The sequence below is a fragment of the Prionailurus viverrinus genome, chromosome D1, assembly GCF_022837055.1.
Source record: "Prionailurus viverrinus isolate Anna chromosome D1, UM_Priviv_1.0, whole genome shotgun sequence".
NCBI lineage: Eukaryota > Metazoa > Chordata > Mammalia > Carnivora > Felidae > Prionailurus > Prionailurus viverrinus.
This window is the reverse complement of record NC_062570.1, coordinates 30,984,252-31,007,336: the sequence shown is the minus strand read 5'-3', so window position 1 is coordinate 31,007,336 and position 23,085 is coordinate 30,984,252. Positions and strand designations below refer to the sequence as shown.

Genomic DNA, 23,085 nt, shown 5'->3' with positions numbered 1-23,085 from the left:
TTTTGTCTTTCTACACCAGCCTTCCTCAGATGCCCCTGAAGTCATCTGGGTCCCATAGGGCTTTAAACCACCAGCAACATCAGCACAGGTTGCCAGGTGAGAATACAGCTGGGATTCCTTTCTCAGCATATGCTTATCTAAAATGGGTGTGAATAAAACATCAGTGTTCGCCAGGGGCCACAGCCACAGAGAGGGCAGGTGTCATGTTGGATCAAGGTGGGTGTCTGTCTCCCCTTTTGTGTGAGTATAAGACAGTATAAGACAGAAGAAACCACAGAACTTGGTGGACCATGGGCACAATGCCTCCAAGCCACAGGGGCTTCCTTTAATCAGAGAGACAATTGAAACAAGTGTTCTTTTTTTTTCTTTTTTTTTTTTAAAATACAGCCATTGAAAAGACGACACATTAAGAAACATGTAAACACTGCAGCTGCTTAATTACAAGTTGCACTGCTTGGTTTAGTACCTATGCACTCCCAGGTATGGGGACCTTTAAAGGAGGGGGCGGTCCCTCCTCTCACTTCCAATGTCGCATAGAGAAGTAGAGAATGGGGGCAGAGTGAGAGAAAACAGAAGACCTGGCTTGTGCACAGCTCCTGAGAGAATAAAAGCAAATTCTATCTTCTAGTTCTCCCAGAAAAAAAAGTTTAAGATGTTAGGAAAGTTGGAAAATGAATTTGGGTTATCAGTTGGGAGGCAGAGGAACTTTCTAGTTAGAATACCAGCTGTTATGGGAGGCACACCAGAGCCTAATCTCATGATCTGGAAAAGACAAGGAGCACACAATCTGCCTCCCCCATATCCTTAAACTCCAAACTTGATAATCCAGGGGCAGCTGGATGGGTGATTCTCTTCCCATGAGATTGTCCGTCGCACCTGAACTCGGGGTCCAGCATGTGGGGGAGCCACCTTACCTTCTGTGGTTCTGCTGTCCCCAGTCAACCTCTAGTGTCATCCCAGTGTCTTCTCCCCCCAGTCTCAGTCCTGACCCATGAGCCCTGCCCAGTCAGAGGCCCACGACTACACTGATTTCTGAGGAAAAGAGGAGTCCCCATTTTCCACACTAAAAGATGACAAAGGAACAAAGCCCCCTGCTTTCCAAACTATAGAGAACTCAGACCCACAGATATTGGACTTATTGGCCAATAGGGTCTGCCTGAAGGGAAGGAAGGCCAATAGGTCATTTCCAGATGAGGCAGAAAAGGATGTCAACACCTTTACTCCAATAGGCCCGAGCACAGTGCAACAGAGGGAAGGTCCCCTTTCCTTTCATGTAACAAGAATACCCACAAGAGTTTCTGTATGTTTTTAAACAAAAACATCAATGGTCCTAAAGTCTGGTCAGCCAACTGGTGAAGGTGAAGACATAATTTGGCAAGCAGAATTATTCTGAAGTTGTGTAGCAGAGTCTTCTGCTGAGGCTCTCCTCTCCCTCCTGAAACTCAGAGAATGAAGGGGCATGGGTGACAGTAAGAACAAAACTTACAAGCCCTACTTCCCACAAATTAAATGAAGGGAGAGCAAGGAGTGATGAGGATCCATTTTTAGGGAAGCAAAGAGATCAAGGCCTTCCCGGGATCTCTTAAAGGAAACACATGCCCTTATTTGGGCTTGCTGTGGCACACAGCAGTATCCTAGAGCCACTCAGCCCTCAGGGCTGGAGAGTGCAGTCATGGGGTGCAGGCAGACTGCAACCACACATAGTCACCATACTTCTGGTTTGGCCTCTTATATCCAACACTGCTGCCATCCATGCATGACACTAACCCCAGGTGTCTCTGTGCCCAGAATTTCTCACAGGTGAGGGGACAACAGCCAAAGGCCCTTCCACAAGCTTCTGTTCCAGGACGTTACTGACAAGAGTCTGTAGAAGATGGAGAAGGGAGGTGCTTGGGTCCCAGCAGTGAGAGAAAGGCCAGAAAGGAGGTGGCTTGTGGAAATGTCAAAGCACCACATCCAAGACTCCCAAAGAGGTAGCTTCCTGATCTTGAGTCTCCCTGCTGCCATTTAGGATGGGGAAGGACCAGCTTCTTTGGCCACTACCTCAGACACAGCAGAGGGGAGAATAAGATAGGACTACCCCCTGGCCCCGCTGGCAGTTCAGAATCCCAGGGACATGCTCAGATCCTGTATCAGGAAGCTCAGAGACCCAGGATCCAAGGATGCCTGCTCTTTGCTCCCCTGCAAGATGTGAGGCAGCCCCCCATGGAAGGCCTCAACAAAAGGCTCTTTTCCCCAGAGAGACCAGCTACCAGAATGCTACCTCTCCCTGTTCTCACATCAGCCGCAGAATCTCAAGGAGACTGCCTCCCAACCCAAGCCCCTTAGGTTCTTCAGAAAAAAAGAATTTAAGTCAAAACATGATTTGTTTTCAGGTTGCAAGTAACGGGTCAGTTGAACATCACACCGTCCTCCCCTCCCCCAGCCGCTGGTGTTTGGTAGACAGGGGTGCTGGGTGGAAGCCCAGCAGCTTCTTGGCCCTGGGGGCCTACTGCCTGCTGTTGTTGTCAGACAGCTGGCTGGGGGTCCGCACCTCACCCAGGGAGGTTGTGCCTTCGAAGCGCTGTGAGGCAATGGCTGCCTGATGGGACATGCTCTTCCGTACAATGTCACCCTTCCGCCACAACACCACTTCCTGCAGAATTGGGAGAAGGAGGTGACATGATATCTTGAGAGGGAGGCATGAGGGCGGGGTTCCCAGAGGCTCTTTCTCCCAGGAATCTTAGCAAAACCTCCTCTGCTCCTCTCTCACCAAAGATAGCCACTGTCCACACCACCCAGGGCTCCTTCTGGTGTGGGCAGGAAGGGCAGAGTGGTCACTGGCCTTGGGCCTGCGAAAGCGAATTTGAGGTGTCAAGTAGGGACCCTCATTCTTGTCATGGGATTCCCTCTCAGTGAACCAACAAGTGGCACAGAGACTAATAAACTCTCTCCCCTATACCACTCCACTTAATCCGTCAGAAATGGAACCTGATCTTCACAGGGATGATGCCCTTCCTGTGCTGGCTTTAGGGCAGCCAGGGGTCTCAGGGAGGTACCTGGGCCTCACCTGCTGTTTGAAGTAGCGTCGTTCCTCCTCATCTATCAGCACCAGGTTGAGGTAATAGCGCACGGAAAACTTCTTGTTGATGTCCCGCATGGTGGGGGTGAGCTCATAGCCCGCCAGGAAGAGCCGGATCGGGATGGACTCTCCTGGAAGGGCCAGGCAGAAGTCAGAGGAAAGGGCAAAGTGACCCACCCTACCTTACACCAAGTCACTCTCTGCCCACAGCAAGGGAGGCGCCACCTGAGCGTGTCATGGCACACTCAAGGGAATACTTCTAGCCTTTGGGAAGTTGCACTCTGTGGCTCAGTGATCTTCTGAAGCAAAAACGTGACTCTGCAATTCGATTCCAGGTCCTGTTGCATCTTCTCTCACTGTTCCAACATAGAGACCAGTGAGTGAACAGCACAGGATACTACTGCTAAGCATCTTCCGATTATATGTAATGTGTCTAGTTGTTGTGTTTTAACAGGCCAGTTGCCAAGCCCCAGCTAACTCAGCATGTCAGTCAGCAATTTCAATGCCACCTTCCTCCAACTTAAATGGTGTATGCCCCGCAAAACACATCCCACTCTAAGATGGATAAACAGGGTGGTATAGTGATCTGAAAAAGAGAAAATCCTCATTCTGGTCCCAGTTCTCCATTAACCAGTTGTATGACTTCTGTGTAAGTCCATTGCTTTCTCTGGACCCTAATTTTCTCATGTGGAAAATTGTGGAATCACACTACATGATATTTTAGGTCCCTTCCAGCTCTAACACTGTGCCTTTCCTAATTTAAGAGAAATGAAATTAGGACAGTAATTCTACTGAGAAAGGCCAAACTTATAATGTAGCCTAAGCTAAATATAAATGCACTTTTAATTATCTACTGTTTTGTCTTATTTCTCAGGGGAAATGACAAGTGGGTTTACTTGTACAGCTGGTGAAAAAAATGGAACATGCAGAGAGTCAGGAGAGTTCAGTCCTATCCCCCCGCAAGGACCTAGAATGATGATGCCCAAGAATCGGCTGTCATTGTCCCCTCCTTCCACATGGAAGACATGTAGGAATAAACTGAATAAAACCTTGGCATCACCAAGCACTTCTAAATGAAAAAATATATTCTTCATCATCAATGGCTGCAGGGCCAGAAGAACATAAATGATTGCTACTACCAAATAATCACAGACTCCCCAAATAACAAAGCTTGCAACTCCATTCATTCCAGATGTAGTGTCAGCTCTGGGGTGGGTGGGGCGGAGGCGCACTGTTTCTGTCCCGTTCCTGGTGTGGTCTGTGGCACCTGGTAGTGCTGGATGGAGTATGTGCACTTGGTGAATGAATTCAGAGAATGAGTCATTTCACAAGAGTTAGAACTAAGGAACAAAAATGATTATTCTGCATTAATATCTTGCTCCCTAGTAGCAAAGAATGTCAGTAGGTAAAATGTGCAAACTATCTGCTAAACCAGTACTTTTCAAGCTTTTGTTGTTGTTGTTTTTAAGACGTGTAACTCTTAAGATGAAATCTCCAGTACAAGCTCAATGTGTAAACGAGGCCAAGGTGGAGCTCTTCTGGGTGAAGGTAGAGAAGGAGCTTGGAGTTCCATATACCCAGCCCTTCTTTTCCTCTTTATTGGGATCCACAATAAACAATTAGAGATGAGAAATTATAGGTGAATAGGCAATCTTACTTTAGCAGTATAACCCCCCAGGCCCCTCCATAATTCCATGCTGGGCCTGGGAGAACAGGGGAGGTGGCTGTGGGCTTGGGGGCCAGGATGCTCACCTCTCACGGGCGCCCCATCCATGATCTCATACTTGGCTATCGTGTCGTTTTCATGGTACACATTGGGGCCTGTGCCCGTCGTTTCCCGCTTGATGATATCTATCTCCATGTGCTTGATTTTGATTCTCACCAACAGGAAGTAGATCTTCCCTACAATGACATCTTTCAAGTGGTATCTGGGGAAGAGAAAGCACAGAAAACAAGATGTGTGTACAGCAGCTGACCTGTGCACATTTCCAGGCCTTCTGGGTTTCAGGACAGGGGCGCCGCCATACAGGCTGGCTAAAGATGGGGAGTCATGGTGCACACTCACTCATATTTTCACCACAACTGCCACTGCAGAATGATTTCCCACTATGCTCTTTACTTGAATCACAGTAGTCCCTATCCCTTCCATTCTTCCGTATGTAAGCACAGGACATCTTTCCTGTATGTTATATGCTCATCTGATCTATCTCCCCAGTGCTTTAATTCTGTTTATGCCTTGTGTATTTGTGTATGTGTTGTCTCAGATGTCCTGATGTATGGGAGTCCAGCCCCACAAATACAGGAACCAGGTCTTGCTCTCTGTCTCTGAACTCCACAAGACGTCTTTTGGGAAGTGGGCCTTGGTGGCCTGCAGCAAGCAGCTTCGTCTGCTGTGGATGTGACAGGCCAGGGCATGCATACTGCTCCATGGGCACCTTCTCTCTGGGCCCTGTTGACATGGTGTGTGCTCTGTGAGCTGTTGTGAATTCGGCCATGCTGCACGATGCTTTCTGACCTTTCAAGCTTTTGAGTCAGTCTGTAGTACCAGTGGTCTGTGTGTGCACATGCAGGCAGAGGGGAAAATCTTCAAACCTGAAGCTCAGAATCATGGACGTAAGTATTGGCAGGGACTTCAGAATTCAACCTCCTTATATTACAGGTGAAGAAAAGAAAGTTCAAAGAAGATAGAACCCCTATCTTGAACCCCTGGTTCAAACCTGCACCAGATTTGAGTAGGGGACAGACACAGGGTGTAAGCCCAGGTGCCTAATTTCTAGGCTTGTCTTCTCCCCTCTATTTCATTCTGCCTTTCTGCTTACAGACTAACTGGGAAGACTGCAGACACTCTCAGTAGATAACCTAAGAACACTTACAAAAGCAGCACGTAGGCCACTCCCAGCATTTTAGAAGGAATGCTGAGAGATCATAGATTCTAGGGGTTTTCAAATTTTGAAAAACTAAACATTTTTCTTCTAAATCTTTTTTAATGTTTATTTTTGAGAGAGAGAGAGAGAGATAGAACACGAGAGGGGGAGGGGAAAAGAAAGAGGGAGACACAGAATCCGAAGCAAGCTCCAGGCTCTGAGCTGTCAGCACAGAGCCCAACATGGGGCTCGAACCCATGAATCTTGAGATCCTGAACTGAAGCTGGACTCTCAACCGAGCTACCCAGGTGCCCCTGGAAATTCCTTTATTCTCAATGAAATCCTACATGGAAGCACTAAAATGTGAAAAACATAAAAGTATCACTCCTTTGGAGGGCATAGAACCCTGGTTCCTGGCTCTTCTTTCACTTCATCCTTTCTGTATGTGTTTGAAACCTATTATCCTGATCCAGGACTCCAGTTTTCAGGTGAGAAACCTGAGGCATAAAAGTGTTACCTGCTAATCTTACCCCAAGGGCAATCCTTAATGGCAGAATGGGATTAGGCTCTCCATTAGACTGCTTTTGCACAGCACAGCCTGCTGAGAGGGCAGGACAGGTCTGAACACCCAGTTCTTGATGTTATGAAATAGACTCCCTGAAGTGCCTTTCACATACCATGATTGGTCCTGAACATATTGCTGACTGACAGCTATTTTGAGCTCCACAAGGTAGCACTGCCTGCCAACGACCCCTTTTACCAGGTGGCTGGAGCACTGGTGGGCATGTACTTTTGGTGGCTCCTTTCCAGAAGGCCCAAAGAGCCCTGAGACTGTGAGGAGAAAGTGGAAGAAGGCTGTTTCCTTACGTGTCCTTGCCTGGGGCAGATCAACACCCCCTCCCAGCTCGCCTCACCCCATTCCATAGGTGGGACCAGCCAAGCAGGGCCCATTCTGGGTCACAAGTGGTTCCAGGCCAGAGGGCAGGGGAAAAAAATATGCCTTTCCCTCACCCCTGTTCTAGGAACCATGTATGTTGCTAGTTTTTTAAAAAGCCCTGTTCCTCTCCCTTCATAGGAGAGCCAATTGGCTCAACAACACCTCCCTGCCTCCCCCCGACAACCCTGTTGCTCTTGAAAACAGTGGGTCTGATGTGAGGGTCTCCCTAGTGAGAACCCTAGTTAGAGACTCTAATTTCTTTTTTTAGCTCTCTGTGAATAGAATACACTTTTACTTTGCACGTTTGATTTTCAAATGTTTTCAGGAATGTATATACTGAAAAGAAAGATGTCTGTGGTACATTTTTGAAGTGTCAGTAAGTTTTGTGATTTACAAGCACTTAAATAGTTTCACGTTCAGACAGCAAACACAGTTTAAAATAGACATGGCTTCCCAACTTGCCAGCTAAAATTTAAAGACATTTATAAAGAGGTGTTCTTTGCTACAATTCATTTAAGCTCAGGAGGAAGCAACAAACTGTGGCCAGTGTTTGGTTTCTTCACATTGATCTGTAAAGACATATTGTAGATCAGACACAATAACAGGAATAACAGGATAACAGGATAACAGGATAACAGGAATGGTATTCTGAGATGCTTCGTGGTCATCAGTAGAAGGCAAGAGCTGTACCAAAACAACCTCAAAGTTTGTCTAGCTTCACTCTGAAAGACAATGCGGGGTATTTGACTTAAATGTACCTTTTTAACTGCAAACAGTTTAGTTTAAGTAGAATGAAGTTTGATTTCCTACTCTATCTACCTTTCACCAGCCTGGCCCATATATTCATGGTACCATGTCAGTGAACACATCACTTCAAGCCAGCCAAGGCCAGGACTCCACCAGCTTGCGTTCTCATTAAGTACTATCTTATTAACCTCCCTCAATAGTTCACAACCATGAGGCCCCAGATACTTACTTGGACTTATTATACTCAAACTCAATGTGCAGGCAGTCCTCAATCCCAACCTCCATCTTGATGGAAGAGTTCAGCTCTGGATATGTGCTGAGTGTATGAACTACAATGTCCATCTCTTTGACAACATCATTGAGACGGCGGCTGATGGTGGCTCGAAGGAAATACCTATAGGAGATAGACGTATTGTGAACACTTCTGGTTTCTAGATGCTGCCTTGATTTACTCACCAAACAGGGCCACTGGAGAAAAGCCCTTACGGTGGTTCACCTTTGGGGCTTTGTATTCCTTTGAGAATTTACCTCAGTGGACCCTTCTCCCGGAAAAACAAACAAACAAACAAACAAACAAAACAAACAAAAATGAACATATGCACTTATAACATGAAATTTTGTAATTATAGCTCCAGGAAGTTCAAAGACCTTCCCTCAAATCCCTTTTCAAGCCCATCCTCTGAGCTGAGAACACTGCCCTAAATAAAAATGGTTTCTGTTTTATATGCCTATAGCAAGTTATCCTATGCCTTTCATGCTCCTTACCACTGCCTACCATGTATATTTGTGTACGGGTTTTACTTCTTCAACTAACTCCTGGCTCTTCAGGCACAGGGATTTGTCTTACACTCTTCTATTTGCATGCCTGTTTACTTAACAATATTCAATCAATAAGCATTTTTCAAGTCCCTCGAGTTAAATGGGAGAAATAGGGAATGGAGAAAGTAAGTCAGCTCTTCATTCAGCAAATGTTTATTGTTTGGCACAGGATGAATAAGATACAGTCTCATGGGAAGCTCACGGTCCACTGGGGAGGGTGGGTCAACAAACAGAAAAATTAGAACACAGAGCAAGTGCTAAATCAGATAGAGGAATCAAGTGCTAGAGAGAGAGAAAAGGGCACTCAGGCAGAGCAGACCTTACAAGTAAAGCAGCAGAGGTGGGAGAGGTCCTGAACAAAGATAGTCTCTGGCTGAACTGTGGATCCCTGGGGAGGTGTTGCTGCAGTAGGAGACAAGTAGGGAAGAACAGAGACATGGCCCCTGAAGGGCTTAGTAAGCCAAGCCTGACCTCTCCAGTCAGCCACCCTAGTGCAGCCGATCCCCAGCATCCGTGTCCCCTGGACTTACTTTGTGCTAATACCCAGTGAATGAACACCCTTTTAATATCTTCTTCTAAAATAAACTTAGGTAATCTGCATCACCTGTCAACTGTTCCTGGAGAAAACTGCTAACCAGATCGACTGCACATTTAGGCTACTCTCCTCTGTGTGGCCCTGACTGATGCTTGGCAACCCTTTTATTCATCTCAGTAACTTCTGCCACATTCCCCAAGACTTATTTGTCCCTAACCCTTTTCTAATTGTTCAGGCTTTCAAGCCTCCTCTCCCCTTCTCTGTGGGATTCACAGCTTTTACTCTACTGAGAAGAGGAAGGCCTTCCAAGTCAAGATTTCTAATTCTCTCCCTTCTCTGCTTTGTGCTGTGTCTAACTTAGGGCTTAAATGTGCATCTGTATCTTTGCCCATCCTTTCCTCCTTCCAACGGCACCTCAGTCTCTCAAGACCTTTCTCCTCCTCCATCAGGCAGAATGACTTTCACTCTGGGTGCACATTATAATCACCCTGGGGCGGGGGGGGGAGCAGCTTCCAAAATCCTGATGCCCAGGCAGAGCTGACATGTAACTGCTCCACAGAGGGACATAGGCATCAACATTTTTTAAAACCACCCAGGTGATTCTAATACAGGAGCCTTGGTGGAGAACCACTGTCTGGTATTTTGACTCTTCAAGTTTTCCAATTTTCTCAACATATTGAATCTCTCTCTAATAAAGTCCTCCTTCTTTGAGTTTATACAAAGTCCCAAACTCATCAATTCCCCAACATTCCAGGTCTTACACTCTTGCCCATTCTTCTGGAACAGCTGTCACTGAGGGGTCCTGTTCTAACTACTGCAGCTTCTTTCCAGTCACTACTACTCACCCCTGGCTTCTGTCTCCACCACCAGAAACTGTCCTCCTGAAGGTAACACATGGTCCCCTAGTTTCTAAATCCAGCGGTCTTTTCTTTTAGCTTGTTTCTACACTGGAGTGTATAATACTTCCTCCTCTTCCTTGAAATGCTCTTCCTATAGTTCCACAAGAGGGCTTTACCCTGCCTCTCTCCCCACCCCACCCTCTTATCCCCCCACCAAATGCCCCAATAGATCCTGCCTGGGCTCTTCTCCCTCAGCTCTCCTTCTTGAAAAATGTACCAGCTTTTACCCCTGAGCAGAGGACTCCCAACAGTGCATTTCTCTGTCCTGAGTGCCAGGCTTGCATTTCCAACTGTCTAGTGAACTTTCACACATTCTGCCAGTGCTCCAGGCTTTAAAATTGGATGAATCATTTAAAATATAAGTCATCTCTTCTTCCTGATAGCCATATGTTTGCATCTCCACTCACTGGTCAATTCTATTGATATCTATTAAATTCCTCATTTTCCTGCCTGGTCCCATTGTGTCTACTAAGGTAAGATGCTTAGGAAGAACCTCATACTAGCCTTCTAACAATTTTGTCTCTGCACCATTCATCAAATAGTGTGGGTTGACTTTAAACTAATTGTCCAAAAGAACCACTCCCTCAACCAAATATAAAGAAAGAGGAGTCCAGAATGATCTTTTCATGTTTTCCCTCTGCCTGATAAGATAAAAGCCCTTAATCTGGAACTGAAATTTATAAACTTCCCTTAACTAATTTTCTCTTCTTGACCTCCTCTCTTTCTCAACACGAATCCTGAAGTCTTCATCTAATTGGACAGCAACACTTTTTTCTCTTTTATTCATTTTGTGTGTGCATGTGTGTGGTAAAATACAGAAGGGATTTAGAGTATGCCACTCCAAAATACGCCACTCTGGTACGGGATTATATACAGCAATAAGAAGCAGACACAAGAAAAACTCTCTGCCCTCCCCACTCTCTAGCAGGAAGAGCAGAACATTCTTAATCATCAGAGACAACTGTTATCAGCCCAGAAACTGCACTAGAGAAATCTACATAACAAATCTTACTAAACAAACTCTTACTTTCCATTTGTTTCCCCCATATATTTACCTTCCCAGAATTTGTTGCCCCTAAAAGCTAAAAGTCCCTTTCCTTTGTTTCGTCATTTCTCTGTGAAATTATTATTCTGTTAAGATGCTCATGTAAGCTCCAAGTTCTAACCACCCCGTTGCATGACCAATCACTGTGTGTATGCACAATGCACATGTGAATCAACTGGTCTGCTTCTCTCTTGCTAGCCTGTCTTCTGTCAGTCTGATTTGCAGAACCTCAGCCAGTCGACCTAAGATCGAAAAAGGGAAAAAACTCTTTTCCTCCCCTACAATATATACAACAAAATTTAACATTTTAATCATACTTCAGTGGCATTAAGCACATTCACATTGTTGTGAAATCATACAGTATTTGTCTTTTTATGCTGGCTGATTTCACTTAGCATAAGGTTTTCAAGGTTCATCCATGTTGCAGCATATGACAGGATTTTCTTCCTTTTTTAGAGCTGAATAATATTCCACTGTATGTGTATCCATTTATCTGCTAATGGAACTTACGTTGGTCCACCTGGCTATTGTGAACAATCTGCTATGAGTGTGGGTGTACACTGATGTTTGAGCCCTTGCTTTCACTTCTTTTGGGTGTGTACCCATGAATGGAATTCCTGGATCATATGGTAATCCTATTTTTCATATTCTGAAGTATCACCACTCTTTCCAACATCTTTATTTCTGACTTAAAAACATTTAAGAGCAATCCACTGAAAATACTAAATTAAATAACAGTAAGTCCCACAGGCAAGTTTAGGTGACAACTAGACAGGCTACTGTTGTAGCCTTTTCTGAATGCAATTAGGAAACACTGTCTTTAGTTTGGGTAACGTCAGTGTTTAGACCTCTCTGCAAAGATTGAAAAAGAAGAGCCTACAATCACTCTTCTGACGGAAGAGGGGAGACCAGGGAGACAGAAGGAGAGGAAAGGTCTTGCTGTAGTCCACACCATCCGAAAACCAGGCCTTGAGGTGACAAAGATGAGCTGATCTTAAGGTGGCATCAAACCTGGAGCCAGGTGTCCAGAGTGATGGAGGAAGTTGGCTTTATCCCAGTAACTTCACATAATCTTAAGTTACATCCAAGAGTCTAGAGCTGCTCTGGATTTTTTAATTTTTTTTAAATTTTTTTTAATGTTTATTTTTGAGAGAGAGAGAGAGAGACAGAGGGTGAGCAGGAGAGGGGCAGAGAGAAAGGGAAACACGGAATCTGAAACAGGCTCCAAGCTCTGAGCTGTCAGCACAGAGCCCCAATGTGGGGCTCAAACCCACGGACCATGAGATGGTGACCTGAGCTGAAGTTAGACGCTTAACCAACTGAGCCACCCAGGCGCCCCCTGGATTTTTTTTTTTTTAACCCAAGAGGCCCCTGGAATCAGTCCCTATCCTCAGAAACCAGAAGAATAAAAACAGTCCCATGTACTTAAATTGTGTTTATTAATTTTTTTGAAAATCTGTGTTATGTTTTATTCTCCTGTCACCCCAAAAGGTGGAGGACAGACCTAGAACTAGAATCCAAATCTATTACCTACTTTTCAAGCAAGAGCTCAGGATCCCACTGCTGCTGTGTGGCAGAGCTGGACCAAGGATTCGCAGGTCCTGATGTGCAGCCCATGGTGTGCTGGGATACAGCTCATCCCAGTGTATGAAAGCTGACTATTCAGTTTTCAGGAATTTTATAAACTGGTTGTTAAATATAGCAAATTTTAAACATTATCTAAACTTGGGGTGCCTGGGTGGCTCAGTCGATTGGGCATCTGACTCGGCTCAGGTCATGATCTTGTGGTCTGTGAGTTTGAGTCCCATATTGGGCTCTGTGCTGACAGCTCAGAGCCTGGAGCCTGCTTCGGATACTGTGTCTCCCTCTCTCTTTGCCCTTCCCTCCCTCCCTCCCTCCCTCCCTCTCTCTCCCTCTCTCTCTCTCTCTCTCTCTCTCTCTCTCTCTCTCTCTCAAATAAACATAAATTAAAAAAACCTAAATTACCTAAACTTAAATGGATTCTATTAAAAACAAAGGTAATACATACTCAAAACTCATTGCTTCTTAATAATCTTGCTACAGTTTACCGATTTTGTCTGCTTTTAGGAGAATTAAAATCTAGTGTCTGACAGTAATGCTATGTAAAGGTGATTACCGTACATCTCTCCCCAACTCTGTAATCAGGCACCTCAGGTTGGGAGCTTGAAATTGGCCACGGTAGGAATATTTACATGACAGAAACTGACAAATGCTATAAACTAGGGCTTCTCCTCCCAGAGAGTCCATTGTTAAACATTTACCAGCATGCCACTGCTCTCAGTTCTCTTCCTTCTCAATACCTATATAAAAAGACTCAAATGTAGACAGCTTCAGGGGTGAGGTGGGAAAACAGCAGGGACAAGGTGGGGAAACAGCAGACACAACTTAACAACTTACCGGAGCTTCACATTCTGGCCTGTGTATGACTCATAGGGCTTCTCCACGTGGGTGAATTCAAAGTCGAAGGCCTGTGATTGGCTAATTTCTCCGGGCCGGGCCAAATCCTTCACCAGGGACACAAACTCATGGTGGTTCCCACGGTCATAGTAGAGCTCTGGAGAGAGAGCGTCAGCCTCTACAACCGGACCCCAAGCTACACAGGGCTTAACAAGGGGGATCCCAGGCTGCAGGACCCCCGCTTCTGAGAGACCTCTCTCCAAAACAAACTTCCCCCAGCCTTGTTTTTGACTCCTTTTCTTTTCCTAATCCCGCTCTTGCACTGCATTCTCCATATACTGGTCTCCTTCCCTCCCCACTTTCCAAACACTCGGTTTTATATAGAGAAATTCTGTGGCACAGTAAAAACCCAATATAACTCTGCTCTAGCACATATATCGGGGGAACCGGTAACAAAAACACCACACTGTTTTAAAAACATTTCTAAAACTGTTTCTAACTTTTGAAAGCATATTCATAGTTATTTAATCCTATCTTCCTTATAATAATCTTCTGAAGTATCTAGGACAGGCCTTGTCACCCATTTAACAGAGAAGGAAACTGAGACATAGCATGGTTAAATGATTGGCTTAGAATCTCAGAGTTGGCTGCAAAGCTGAGATTAGAGATCTCCTGCTAGAATGAATCTGTTTTTATGACCTGGTACAATGGGAGTAATAACATAACCCACTTCGTAAGGTTCTATAAGAATTAGAGGAAGTAATGCAGGTAAAGGACTCAGAATAGTACCCAATAGATAGTAAATACTCAAAACATATTAGCTGCTGGCTGCTACTATCCCTCAAGGGAATCCATGTGGCCAATTTGACGCAGAAGTTTTAATGTTATTTCCTCCATCTAAATCAGGGGTTCCTCTACTTCAGGGAGTGCCACAATCACTTGGAGAGTTTGTTAAAACCAGATTGCTCAGCCTCACTTCTAGTGTCTGGGGTGAGGCCCAAGAATATGCATTTCTAACAAGCCCTCAGGGGATGCTAGTACTGCTGGTCCAGGGACCACACTTTGAGAAGCAGCACTGCTCTAAATTCTTCCTCCTCTAGAAATAGTTCTGGCATTTGAGTCTTAATTATAAGTTCATGTTATCAATTTATCCTATATTATTTTGTACCTATTTGTACTTTGCTATTTGAGGATACTCTATATGCATGGTCTTTAGAGATAAGGCCTATATTCCCAGGTTCGTGGCACCTCCTCAGTACCTGGCTGTGCAGAGGGGACACTTAATACTGACTATGAGTATATATGGCCACATTACAGTCAAGGTACCACATCTCAAGCATTTCTGGGCTCTGGTCCTATGTGAGACTGCAAACTGTGATAGGGTAAACCAACTGGGAACATGGAGCAGGTGGAGTACACTCACTCCTTCTGCTACTGGCTGCTTGGGGATAAAGAAACAGGTCCATGGAGAGGAGTGTCTGGGACAACCGCCTACCAAACCAGCTCCCATATCTCCAGAGCACAGCAGGTAATCTCTCTCAGGGATAACCAGAGCATCAGGGCAGTGGGGCAGAGATGCATTTGCTCAGGTCAGCCTCAGACAGCACAAGATGTAAGCCCTGATCAGGACTGAAACTTTGGGCCCAAGAAATGCAGTGTCCAGCCCTGCCCCAGGGGAGAACCATGCCCAGAAAGAGAAAATGGTTTCAAGCAGTGCTTTCAGTCTGAGTGCAAAATCAACCCCTTGCTGCCTGAGGAGCTGGTTCTGACAAACCTATTCCATGAGAAGCCTTCCCCCCACCCCCCCCCCAGACAAGGAAGCATTCTAAAGCAAAGTGGCCTCTGTCGTTAAGATTTATGCAACTCAGGAAGGTGGCAGCAGCATGGTTAATCCCAAACTAGTGCCACTTCTGCATTAATTTACATTGTATTCTGTGATTACAGCTTGCTGCTGATTTCCTATGTAGTTACACTTTGATCCACTTTATATTACAAACAATCCATTCTCTCTTCCAAACACTAAATGGAATCAGTAGCAAGTAGCATTCTGGGTGGTGAGTAATACTCCACAAAGTCACTAAATGGGAGATGACACTTACAAACAATAAGGGAAAGGACAGGGAAAGGTGAGCAATCCATTGCTAGTTTTAAAATCCAAGAACTGTGCCCCCCCCTCCCCCCCCCCCCCCCCCCCCCCGCCAATAAATGCAAGGAAGTGCAGTGAGTAGGTGGGAAGAGCCTCGGTGACAAGGGCACCTTCACTTACTCTCCTGGATCTGCTGCTATACAAGTCCTTGTTGATGGTCCTGGAGCCTATGTGGGAACTGACCCCTTAACTGGGGGACCTGGTGTCTTAGCTCCCAAGCACTGGACTCTGCCCATAGTTTCAGGGTTAGGGCAAGGCAGAGCCCTAGTATCCATGATCTTTAAATGAGAAATCCCAGAGTCAAGAAAAGGATGGAAAGAGAAGGATGGAAAAATATACAACTGTGATCACAGAGCCCAAAGGCAACATGAGAAACAGAACAGAGAAGGACCTGAGAGCGTTCAGAGAACATGCAGACTGCCAGCATCTGGGGATCCTAGCAACATTCTGCCTGACCCAGCAAGGGCACCTGGCTGTGGCCACCTTTGGTAAGAGAGGTCCTTCCCTGCATAGTGTCACATTCTCCTTAGTGCTTTTCTCCCTGGACACATGTTAATACTAGCTCCTACATTAATTGTCATGGAACAGTGGCCAGTGTGTAGTCTGAGTGGGGCTGGACTGGGCTTTTTAATTTATAATTTATAAGCCATTTGCAAACATTGTGGTGCAAAGGGGCAGAAATAGCAGCCATACTTCACTATTTGCCAGAAAGTCTGGTTTTCTCTCACATAAATTAGAACAGAAATCCCAATGCTGTTTTAGCAAGAGGTTTAAGCTGTCAAGAGACTATAAATGGCCTGTATCTATTTCAAAGATGCAGTGACAATTCATCTCTAGTTCTCTCCAAACTCCAAAGCCCTCAGCAACAAGCCATCTCAAGCTAGAAGTAGGAACTGGCCATGTTTTTTTGTTGTGGTAACTTCCCTGTCTTGATTGTCTTTCTCAGTCCAACAGGAGGAAGTAACTTTTGTAGTTGGGATGTTTTCATGATGAAACTTGCCACCAACGGATAAGGAGTGAATTTGCCACTTTGGAAGGAAATTGAGCCAGCTTTGCATCACAGGGTCACCATTAGAGATGACCTGAGACCTGCTACAGGGCTGGAACCACGTCTGGTCCAAGCTTCACGCAGGTCTTAGAAGAAAGTTAAGTCAGCAAGGGCAAAAAGACTTCCAAAGAGCCTTGTCTTCATCCTGATTTTCCCAGCCATTGTTTGCTGACTGGCAATCCAGTCAAGATTCACGCTGGCCACATCCACCCAGATCTCCCAGACACTGGAGCGGTAACAGCCCTGGGCTCCCCATCCCCAGCAAGATACAGCTCTCCAGGGCTCTCTAAGCCCTGCAACAACTCACTACTAGGCTAGAATCAATCCATTTAATCTCAATTGCCTTTTAGTTAGCTTTTCATGGGTTAATGAATTAAAATACAGAAAGCCTCTGGAGTTTTTAGAAGTATACACTTGACTAGTACTGATGGGTTCAGATCCATCTAGAGGCATTAATTTTAAAAACTTTTTAAAAAATCCAAATATTGTTTATTTGGCTTTGGAAGACAGGAGTAATCATGTCTGTTCTCCCTTGTAATTTTGACCTTCTAATTACCTTTGGTTTATTTAACCCCATTAGTCTCCAAGGTGGTCCAGCTCTGCCTTATGTCCTGCGTTAGAGTCCCCCCAAATGAGTGCAGCGGAAAAATGGTCTCTCTTAACAATTAAAAAACTTCCCTCTATGCTCCTTATATACCACACTGCATTCTTCTAAAAATGTAGGGCACCTGTTGGGAGGAGCACTGGGTGTTGTATGGAAACCAATTTGACAATAAATTTCACATTAAAATAAATAAATAAATAAATAAATAAATAAATAAATATTTCATAATATTAAAAAAAAAATGTAGGCCATTAGCTGTCACAGTGACACGGGAGATGCCCTCACCACACATTTGTTGGTTTTGTTACAACAGACCAAGCCATTGGAAAAAGTATACTAGGTGCAGAAAGAAACCCAATATGTCTCAAAAACTTACTGAAAGTAACAGAAAACATATACAACACAGGTGAATAAATAAGACCTTCTTATACTCTCAGGGGGCACCATTCAAAGTCCAACATCCAAGCAGTTGGTGTAGGACTGAGTGGATCACAACTCATATTTTCTTATACTCAGGGAGAAACCTGCCTCAACTTGGAATAAGAAAATTTGATCAAAGAAACATGCAAAAGCAAGCAAACTGACACCCGCTTTAATGTTTCTGTACCTAGTTCCCTCAGTGAAGATGCTGTGCATGGGTGACTGTCAGTGGGTAAGTCATCTTAGTTCTCAGTGGCCTGGAGTAAGGGCCACACCTAGCTCACCAATGCCTCAGCCACCAGCACCAGCAGGAAACCCTGTCTCCTAACAGTAAGCAGTAAAGCAAATCTGCACTCTCCCTTTCCTTCATTCAAGTAACTCTGGTTTATCTAGGAGGAGTTGGAAGAAAAAATCTGGAACACAGCCTTTGATTCCTAGATCTGACCATGTACCATTAGCAATTATTTATTGAGCACCTACTTTGTGCTAGCCACTGAGACTAGAGATTAGCTACCGCACTGGTTTTCAGTGAGGAAGGCCTGTAGAAGAACAGTGGAAGAAAGGCTTAAGTCATCTGGATATCATGTTTGCTGGGGGCTTTCAGAATGAGTATGAGCCTGGAAAGAAGGTCATACCTTGCAGAAAGATTTTCACAAAGGGAAGATGCCAAGATTCTAAAAGAAACATATTTTAAGGAAGTTACAAGGGTGAGGATGAAAGGTAAGGGAGAGATGAGGCTGGACAGAAAGGCAGGGCCACTCAGGAAGGAGCTGGGTACACTTTTGCCCTTCAACCAATAGAAAGTTGATGAGCAGAATTTTAAGGAGGGGACTGACAATGTCAGAACTGCCTTTTAGAAAGTTCATTCTTACTGAACTGAAAGACAGGAATGAACTGAAAGATGAGGGAGGGAAAGGCAGGAAGGCCAGTTAGGAGGGGGCTGTCAAAAGAGTTACAAAAGGCAGTAGCATTGGCATGGAGAGGAACCACAGAACAGGGACATATCAGAGAGTTGTTGGGGAGCCAGCTGGGCATGTAGGAGGAGTTAGTCTAAGATGGCTTCCAGATTTTTGAGGCTGAATGGACACAGGTGACATAGGCCACAGTGGAGCAAACAGGACAAGAAGCAGGGCTGAGGCTGGAGCACAGAGAGAAAGGGGTTTTGTTTTGGATGTGTTTCAGAGGGACCTATGGGGTATCCAGGTGGAGGTGCCTAGCAGGCAGTTGGAAACACAGGCATGGAACTCAGTAGAGTTCAGGTCAGGACAAAGAAAGAGGTTGGGAATCATCAGAATATAAGAGTGCGGGTGAGACTGCGAGAGCAAGTTATAGAGAAGGGACAAGAAACAAAAGTTACCCTCTTCCTTTTGGAGGTAGGACCTCCAAAATCAAGACTGAGATAGCAGCTTTTCTAAGTAGGGTCTGGGCAACTATGAGGAATGGGGTCCAAAGAGGTCCAATGCAACAGAAGGCCAAATAGCTGTCTCAGCAAAGACTCTGTGTAGAGTCCCTCTCATAGGTTTTTACTTGCACTAACACACCTTTCAGAAAACAGTGGAAGGCAATGGTGGGGAGACAAACAAGCAGACCAAAGGGGAGGCAAACCTGGTCCAAACATTTCTTATGGATGGTCTGCACAGAAATCAGGGTGACTGCAAGGTAACATGTGTTAAAGGTCTAGTGCCTGGAAACTTCTTGATCAGTCAAGAGAAAATGACAATGATCATCTTAACTCCCTTTTACTGCGTACCTATGATGTGTGCCAAGACCTGCACATCACGTATATTATCTCTGGTCTTCACAAGACCCTAGCAAAGACTGTGCTATTATAAACTGAGCCCTATCTAATTTAAGTCACCTTGTCTGCTTGACCCTTAATCATGTACCAGTCTGTCCTTCAAATGAATACACAGGTGGGACAAATATATATTCATCAGGAGGAAAAAAATTAATCATAAAGATAAAAAGATTATGTAAAGCACTTGATTTTCAAGCTGTGGAACTGTTCCCTGTAAGAAAGGAAGGAGAGAAGGAAAAAAGAAAGAAACAAACCCAAGAGACTATGGTTTACAAGAATGCTTTTGAATTAAAATGGAAATCAACAAGGAAGGTGAACAGAGCACAATGATATCAACTTTCTTACTCCAGTACAGTAAAATCTATACTGTATGTCACTCATAGAGCCAGACCAGAACTCCACCAAAGCTCCACCCAGTTCATTCATAGTCAAAGATGCAATGAAGGAGAAAACCACGGGACCACAACCTCAGCAAAGTTACTCACTAGCCTCGCTCTGGTGCCCTGAGGTCAGTAGACTGTCAACAAAAATAGATCATACTCTTCATAAAGAAGAATCCCTTAACAGCTCAACATTATTCTCACAAGCTGTTATTGCTGCCTTACAGGTGAAAAAGCTGAGGCCCAGAGAGGGACACAAAGTCACAGGGTTAACACTGCCCACAGTGCTCAGAGGCTTGGGAAGAGTTATCAAGGAAAGATAAAAGGTTGGTAGAAAACCTGGCAGGGCTGCTGTCCTGGGATTCAAGGAGTTAGACAAGACACCAGGCAGGGCAGGCCCAGCAAGCAGCTTCTGCAACTTGCTTTCACTTGAACTAGAGGGAGGCCTTGTCCCCGTTCCCCAAGAACAGCTCATGTCACACTGCTGGGTGGGGGACATTCTGATCACCTTTCACGTATTGATGAGGTATCATCACCTGTAGTGATGGTATAAGACACAGAGTGTGCCTGTTTACACTTGTATTACAGAGCCAAAGAATCCATGCAGTAGCTTTAAAACTACTTGAAAATACAGATGCTCAGTAGGCAAGGACTTCTCAACTATCTCATACAATATGCTTAGCATAAAATGCTTTGGATTCACCCCATATACCCAGTGGTCCTTTACTAGATGTGTTTTTACTCTCCACGGGATATAAGGCAATATCTCAAGACATCTTTGTGGGTGCCTTTTAGGGGTGTTTCTGGTATCTGGTGGGTTGAGGCCAGGGTAAATATCCTGCTAAATGTCATGTGACAACAAAGAATTATCAGGCCCAAAATGTCAACAGTACTACTGTTGAGAAACACTATCCAAGCTAGAGGCAGGAAAATAGAGGGTATAAAATTCACTCTCAAGCCCCCTTCAGCTACATAAAAGGCCACTCATATTCTGGATTTAAAATAACAAAAAAGTTTCCTATGTAAAGAGCCAGTATTTGACCTGATTTCATTTTCTTAAATACCAGAGGCAAATACCTCAGCCAGAGCACTATCCACATAGACTCTTTTTCCCAGGATTCCTCCTACTTGTGCCAGTGTTTCCTGCCTCTGTAAAACAGAGAGAACAGATTCTTTGTTGAACTCTCAGGATGTGAGAGAAAGTATTTGACGAGCTTTCTCAGGAAGTCCTTAAGAACAGGGTTATACATGCAGAGTGTGTTATAGGGTATGAATCCTTTGACAGAAGCTTTTTTCAGCCCACAGGAGTATTTACTGTGAATCTACTCCTGACCTAATGACACAGACCATGCATTTCAGAAGTACCTAAGAGTTTTTTAAAAACACAAGACTTCAAATAGTCTTAGGATTAGAGACAACCCCACCTTCACTGGCAGCTTCCAAATCTTCTATATTGTTACCGCCTTTTAAAGTCTAGTTTTAATTATTAATAATCATGTTTGAAGATTGTTAGAGCATTGAGAAATTATGATTTTTTTTTTTTTTGAAGGAGAGAGAGAAACAGAGAACGAGTGGGGAAGGGGCAGAGAGAGAGGGAGACAGAATTGAAGTGGGCTCCAGGCTCTGAGCTGTTAGCAACCAGAGTCTGATGCTGGGCTTAAACTCGTGAACCGTGAGATCATGACCTGAGCCAATGTTGGTCACTTAACCGACTGAGCCACCCAGGCGCCCCAATCATTTAATTTTGGACTTAGAAGGATCATTTCTTTGTAAGGAGAAAATTCGTCAACTGAAAACTAGCATTCTAAAAAATCTTAGAAACACTAGCTAAGTAGACAGAAAGACTGAAGACTGCAGAGCTGTTTTCTCAAAACACCCTTCCTTAGCTTTGAGATAACTTTTTTTCTATCTCTAACAGAGGGGATCAGAGCTAAGGTGAGACAGGAGAAGGGTGGGGAGCCCTCTCCATCACCACATCTAAAAGGAAAAGTGGGTGGATGGGAGTGAACTTAGTGAGGCACAGAGGACCAACTTAACTTGGATCTGACAGCTGTGGATGTCCAGACAATGGTAAAAGCAGTACTGGATCAAGGTCTCCCCCTAACAAACCCACCTGCAGGCTATGGCAGGAGAGCGTCTCACTCGGAAATCCTGGAGGCAGGAAGCAAAGCTGAGCGGCAGTTTGAAGGGACAACTAGAGTATCTCAGGGCAAGGTACCCACAACAATGAGGCTCTCGGCGGGGAGGCTCCCTGTCTTCCTCAGCCACCCCCACCGCCCTCGCGGTGCGCTGTCACTTTTGGCAGGGAAGCCGGCAACGCAGGGGCTGTCGCCGGCGGACGGGCCTCAGACTGCAGTGGACAAGAGACTCCCACAGGCCTCATCGGAGCTTGGCCCCGAACCACCCCGCTCCCCCCGCCTCCAAGTTGGCGCTCTGGGCCGGCGTACGCGGCCGGGAGGAAGGCCCGGGTGCCCACTCACCGATCTGCCCGATGAACTCGATCTTGATGCCCTGGTGCTCCAGCCGCTTGTTGGGGTTCTTGAGTGCGAGGCTCACCTTCCCGGAGACCGTCTCTCCGTCGTAGAAGAGGAAATATTTCTCCTTCTTCCCATCCTCCGTCTTGTGCTCGGCCCGCTTCCTACTCTCCGCATCATTCAGCAAGATTTCCACCTCCACGCTCTGCCCGAAGCCGAAGAAGCTCATCTCACCGCCGGGCTGGGCCGGGCCGGCCTCGGTAAGACCGCTCCTCTTTGCGGATCAGGGGCCCTAAGCAAAGGCCGGAGGGCTGGACGCGGGACCCAGCTCCGCTGCCAGACGGCGGGCGACTGCACTACTCCCGACTCCACGGGGATGGGGGAGGGCCGGCTGCAGCGCCCCGGGTACCAGTGCACCGCTGCTCGCCAGTGTCCAGTGAGCCCGAGCGGCAGTGAGGGGCGAGGGCGGTCAATGCAATTGGAGGGGGGCAGTGCAGATCCCTGGCGTGCGTGGCCACAGACGCCCACCGGGTGGGGTGCGGCGCTGAGCAGCACAGAGAGCCAGCCCTGGCCTCTGGAGGTGCAACGCACGGAGGTGCTTCGGCAGCTTCGGGCGGAGGTGCAGAGGGGGGCGCAGTCTCCAGCCCGGACGCGCTGAAGACACCGCGCGCATGCGCTCGCCTCCGCCCCTGTAGCTTTCACCACCCGGCTGCCGGAAGGTGTGCTCACAGCGCATGTGCAGTGGTAGAAAGGGCGGCCGGCCTTTCCCTTAGTTGACATGGCAGTTACGGCGTTTTGCCAGAATTTGGGGCCAGACGTCCGGTAGAATTAAAAGAACTACAGATACACTTTCTGAGTACTTTTTTGTTTGTTTGTTTTCCTTTATTGTT

General features: G+C 45.8%; 1 protein-coding gene across 1 annotated transcript; it reads right to left on the bottom strand.

Moving 5' to 3' along the window:
* Positions 1 to 280: 280 nt before the first annotated feature.
* Positions 281 to 22,877, bottom strand: VPS26B (VPS26 retromer complex component B). Its single transcript, XM_047877181.1, has 7 exons — positions 22,202 to 22,877; positions 13,326 to 13,482; positions 7,839 to 8,003; positions 4,814 to 4,989; positions 3,050 to 3,192; positions 2,534 to 2,635; positions 281 to 1,435 (listed from the first exon to the last, which is right to left on the bottom strand). Exons 1-7 carry the CDS (start codon positions 22,422 to 22,424, stop codon positions 1,385 to 1,387), a joined length of 1,017 nt encoding a protein of 338 aa, XP_047733137.1. The 5' UTR covers positions 22,425 to 22,877; the 3' UTR covers positions 281 to 1,384.
* Positions 22,878 to 23,085: the final 208 nt, after the last annotated feature.

What these genes read in the sequence shown, in the direction of transcription:
- VPS26B (XM_047877181.1), bottom strand. Translation starts at nt 22,424, where the DNA reads ATGAGCTTCTTCGGCTTCGGGCAGAGCGTGGAGGTGGAAATCTTGCTG. An exon ending in CGAGTTCATCGGGCAGATCG is followed by an intron (nt 13,483 to 22,201) that starts GTGAGTGGGCAC and finishes CTCTCTCTCCAG; the next exon opens with AGCTCTACTATGACCGTGGG. An exon ending in GGCCAGAATGTGAAGCTCCG is followed by an intron (nt 8,004 to 13,325) that starts GTAAGTTGTTAA and finishes TATCTCCTATAG; the next exon opens with GTATTTCCTTCGAGCCACCA.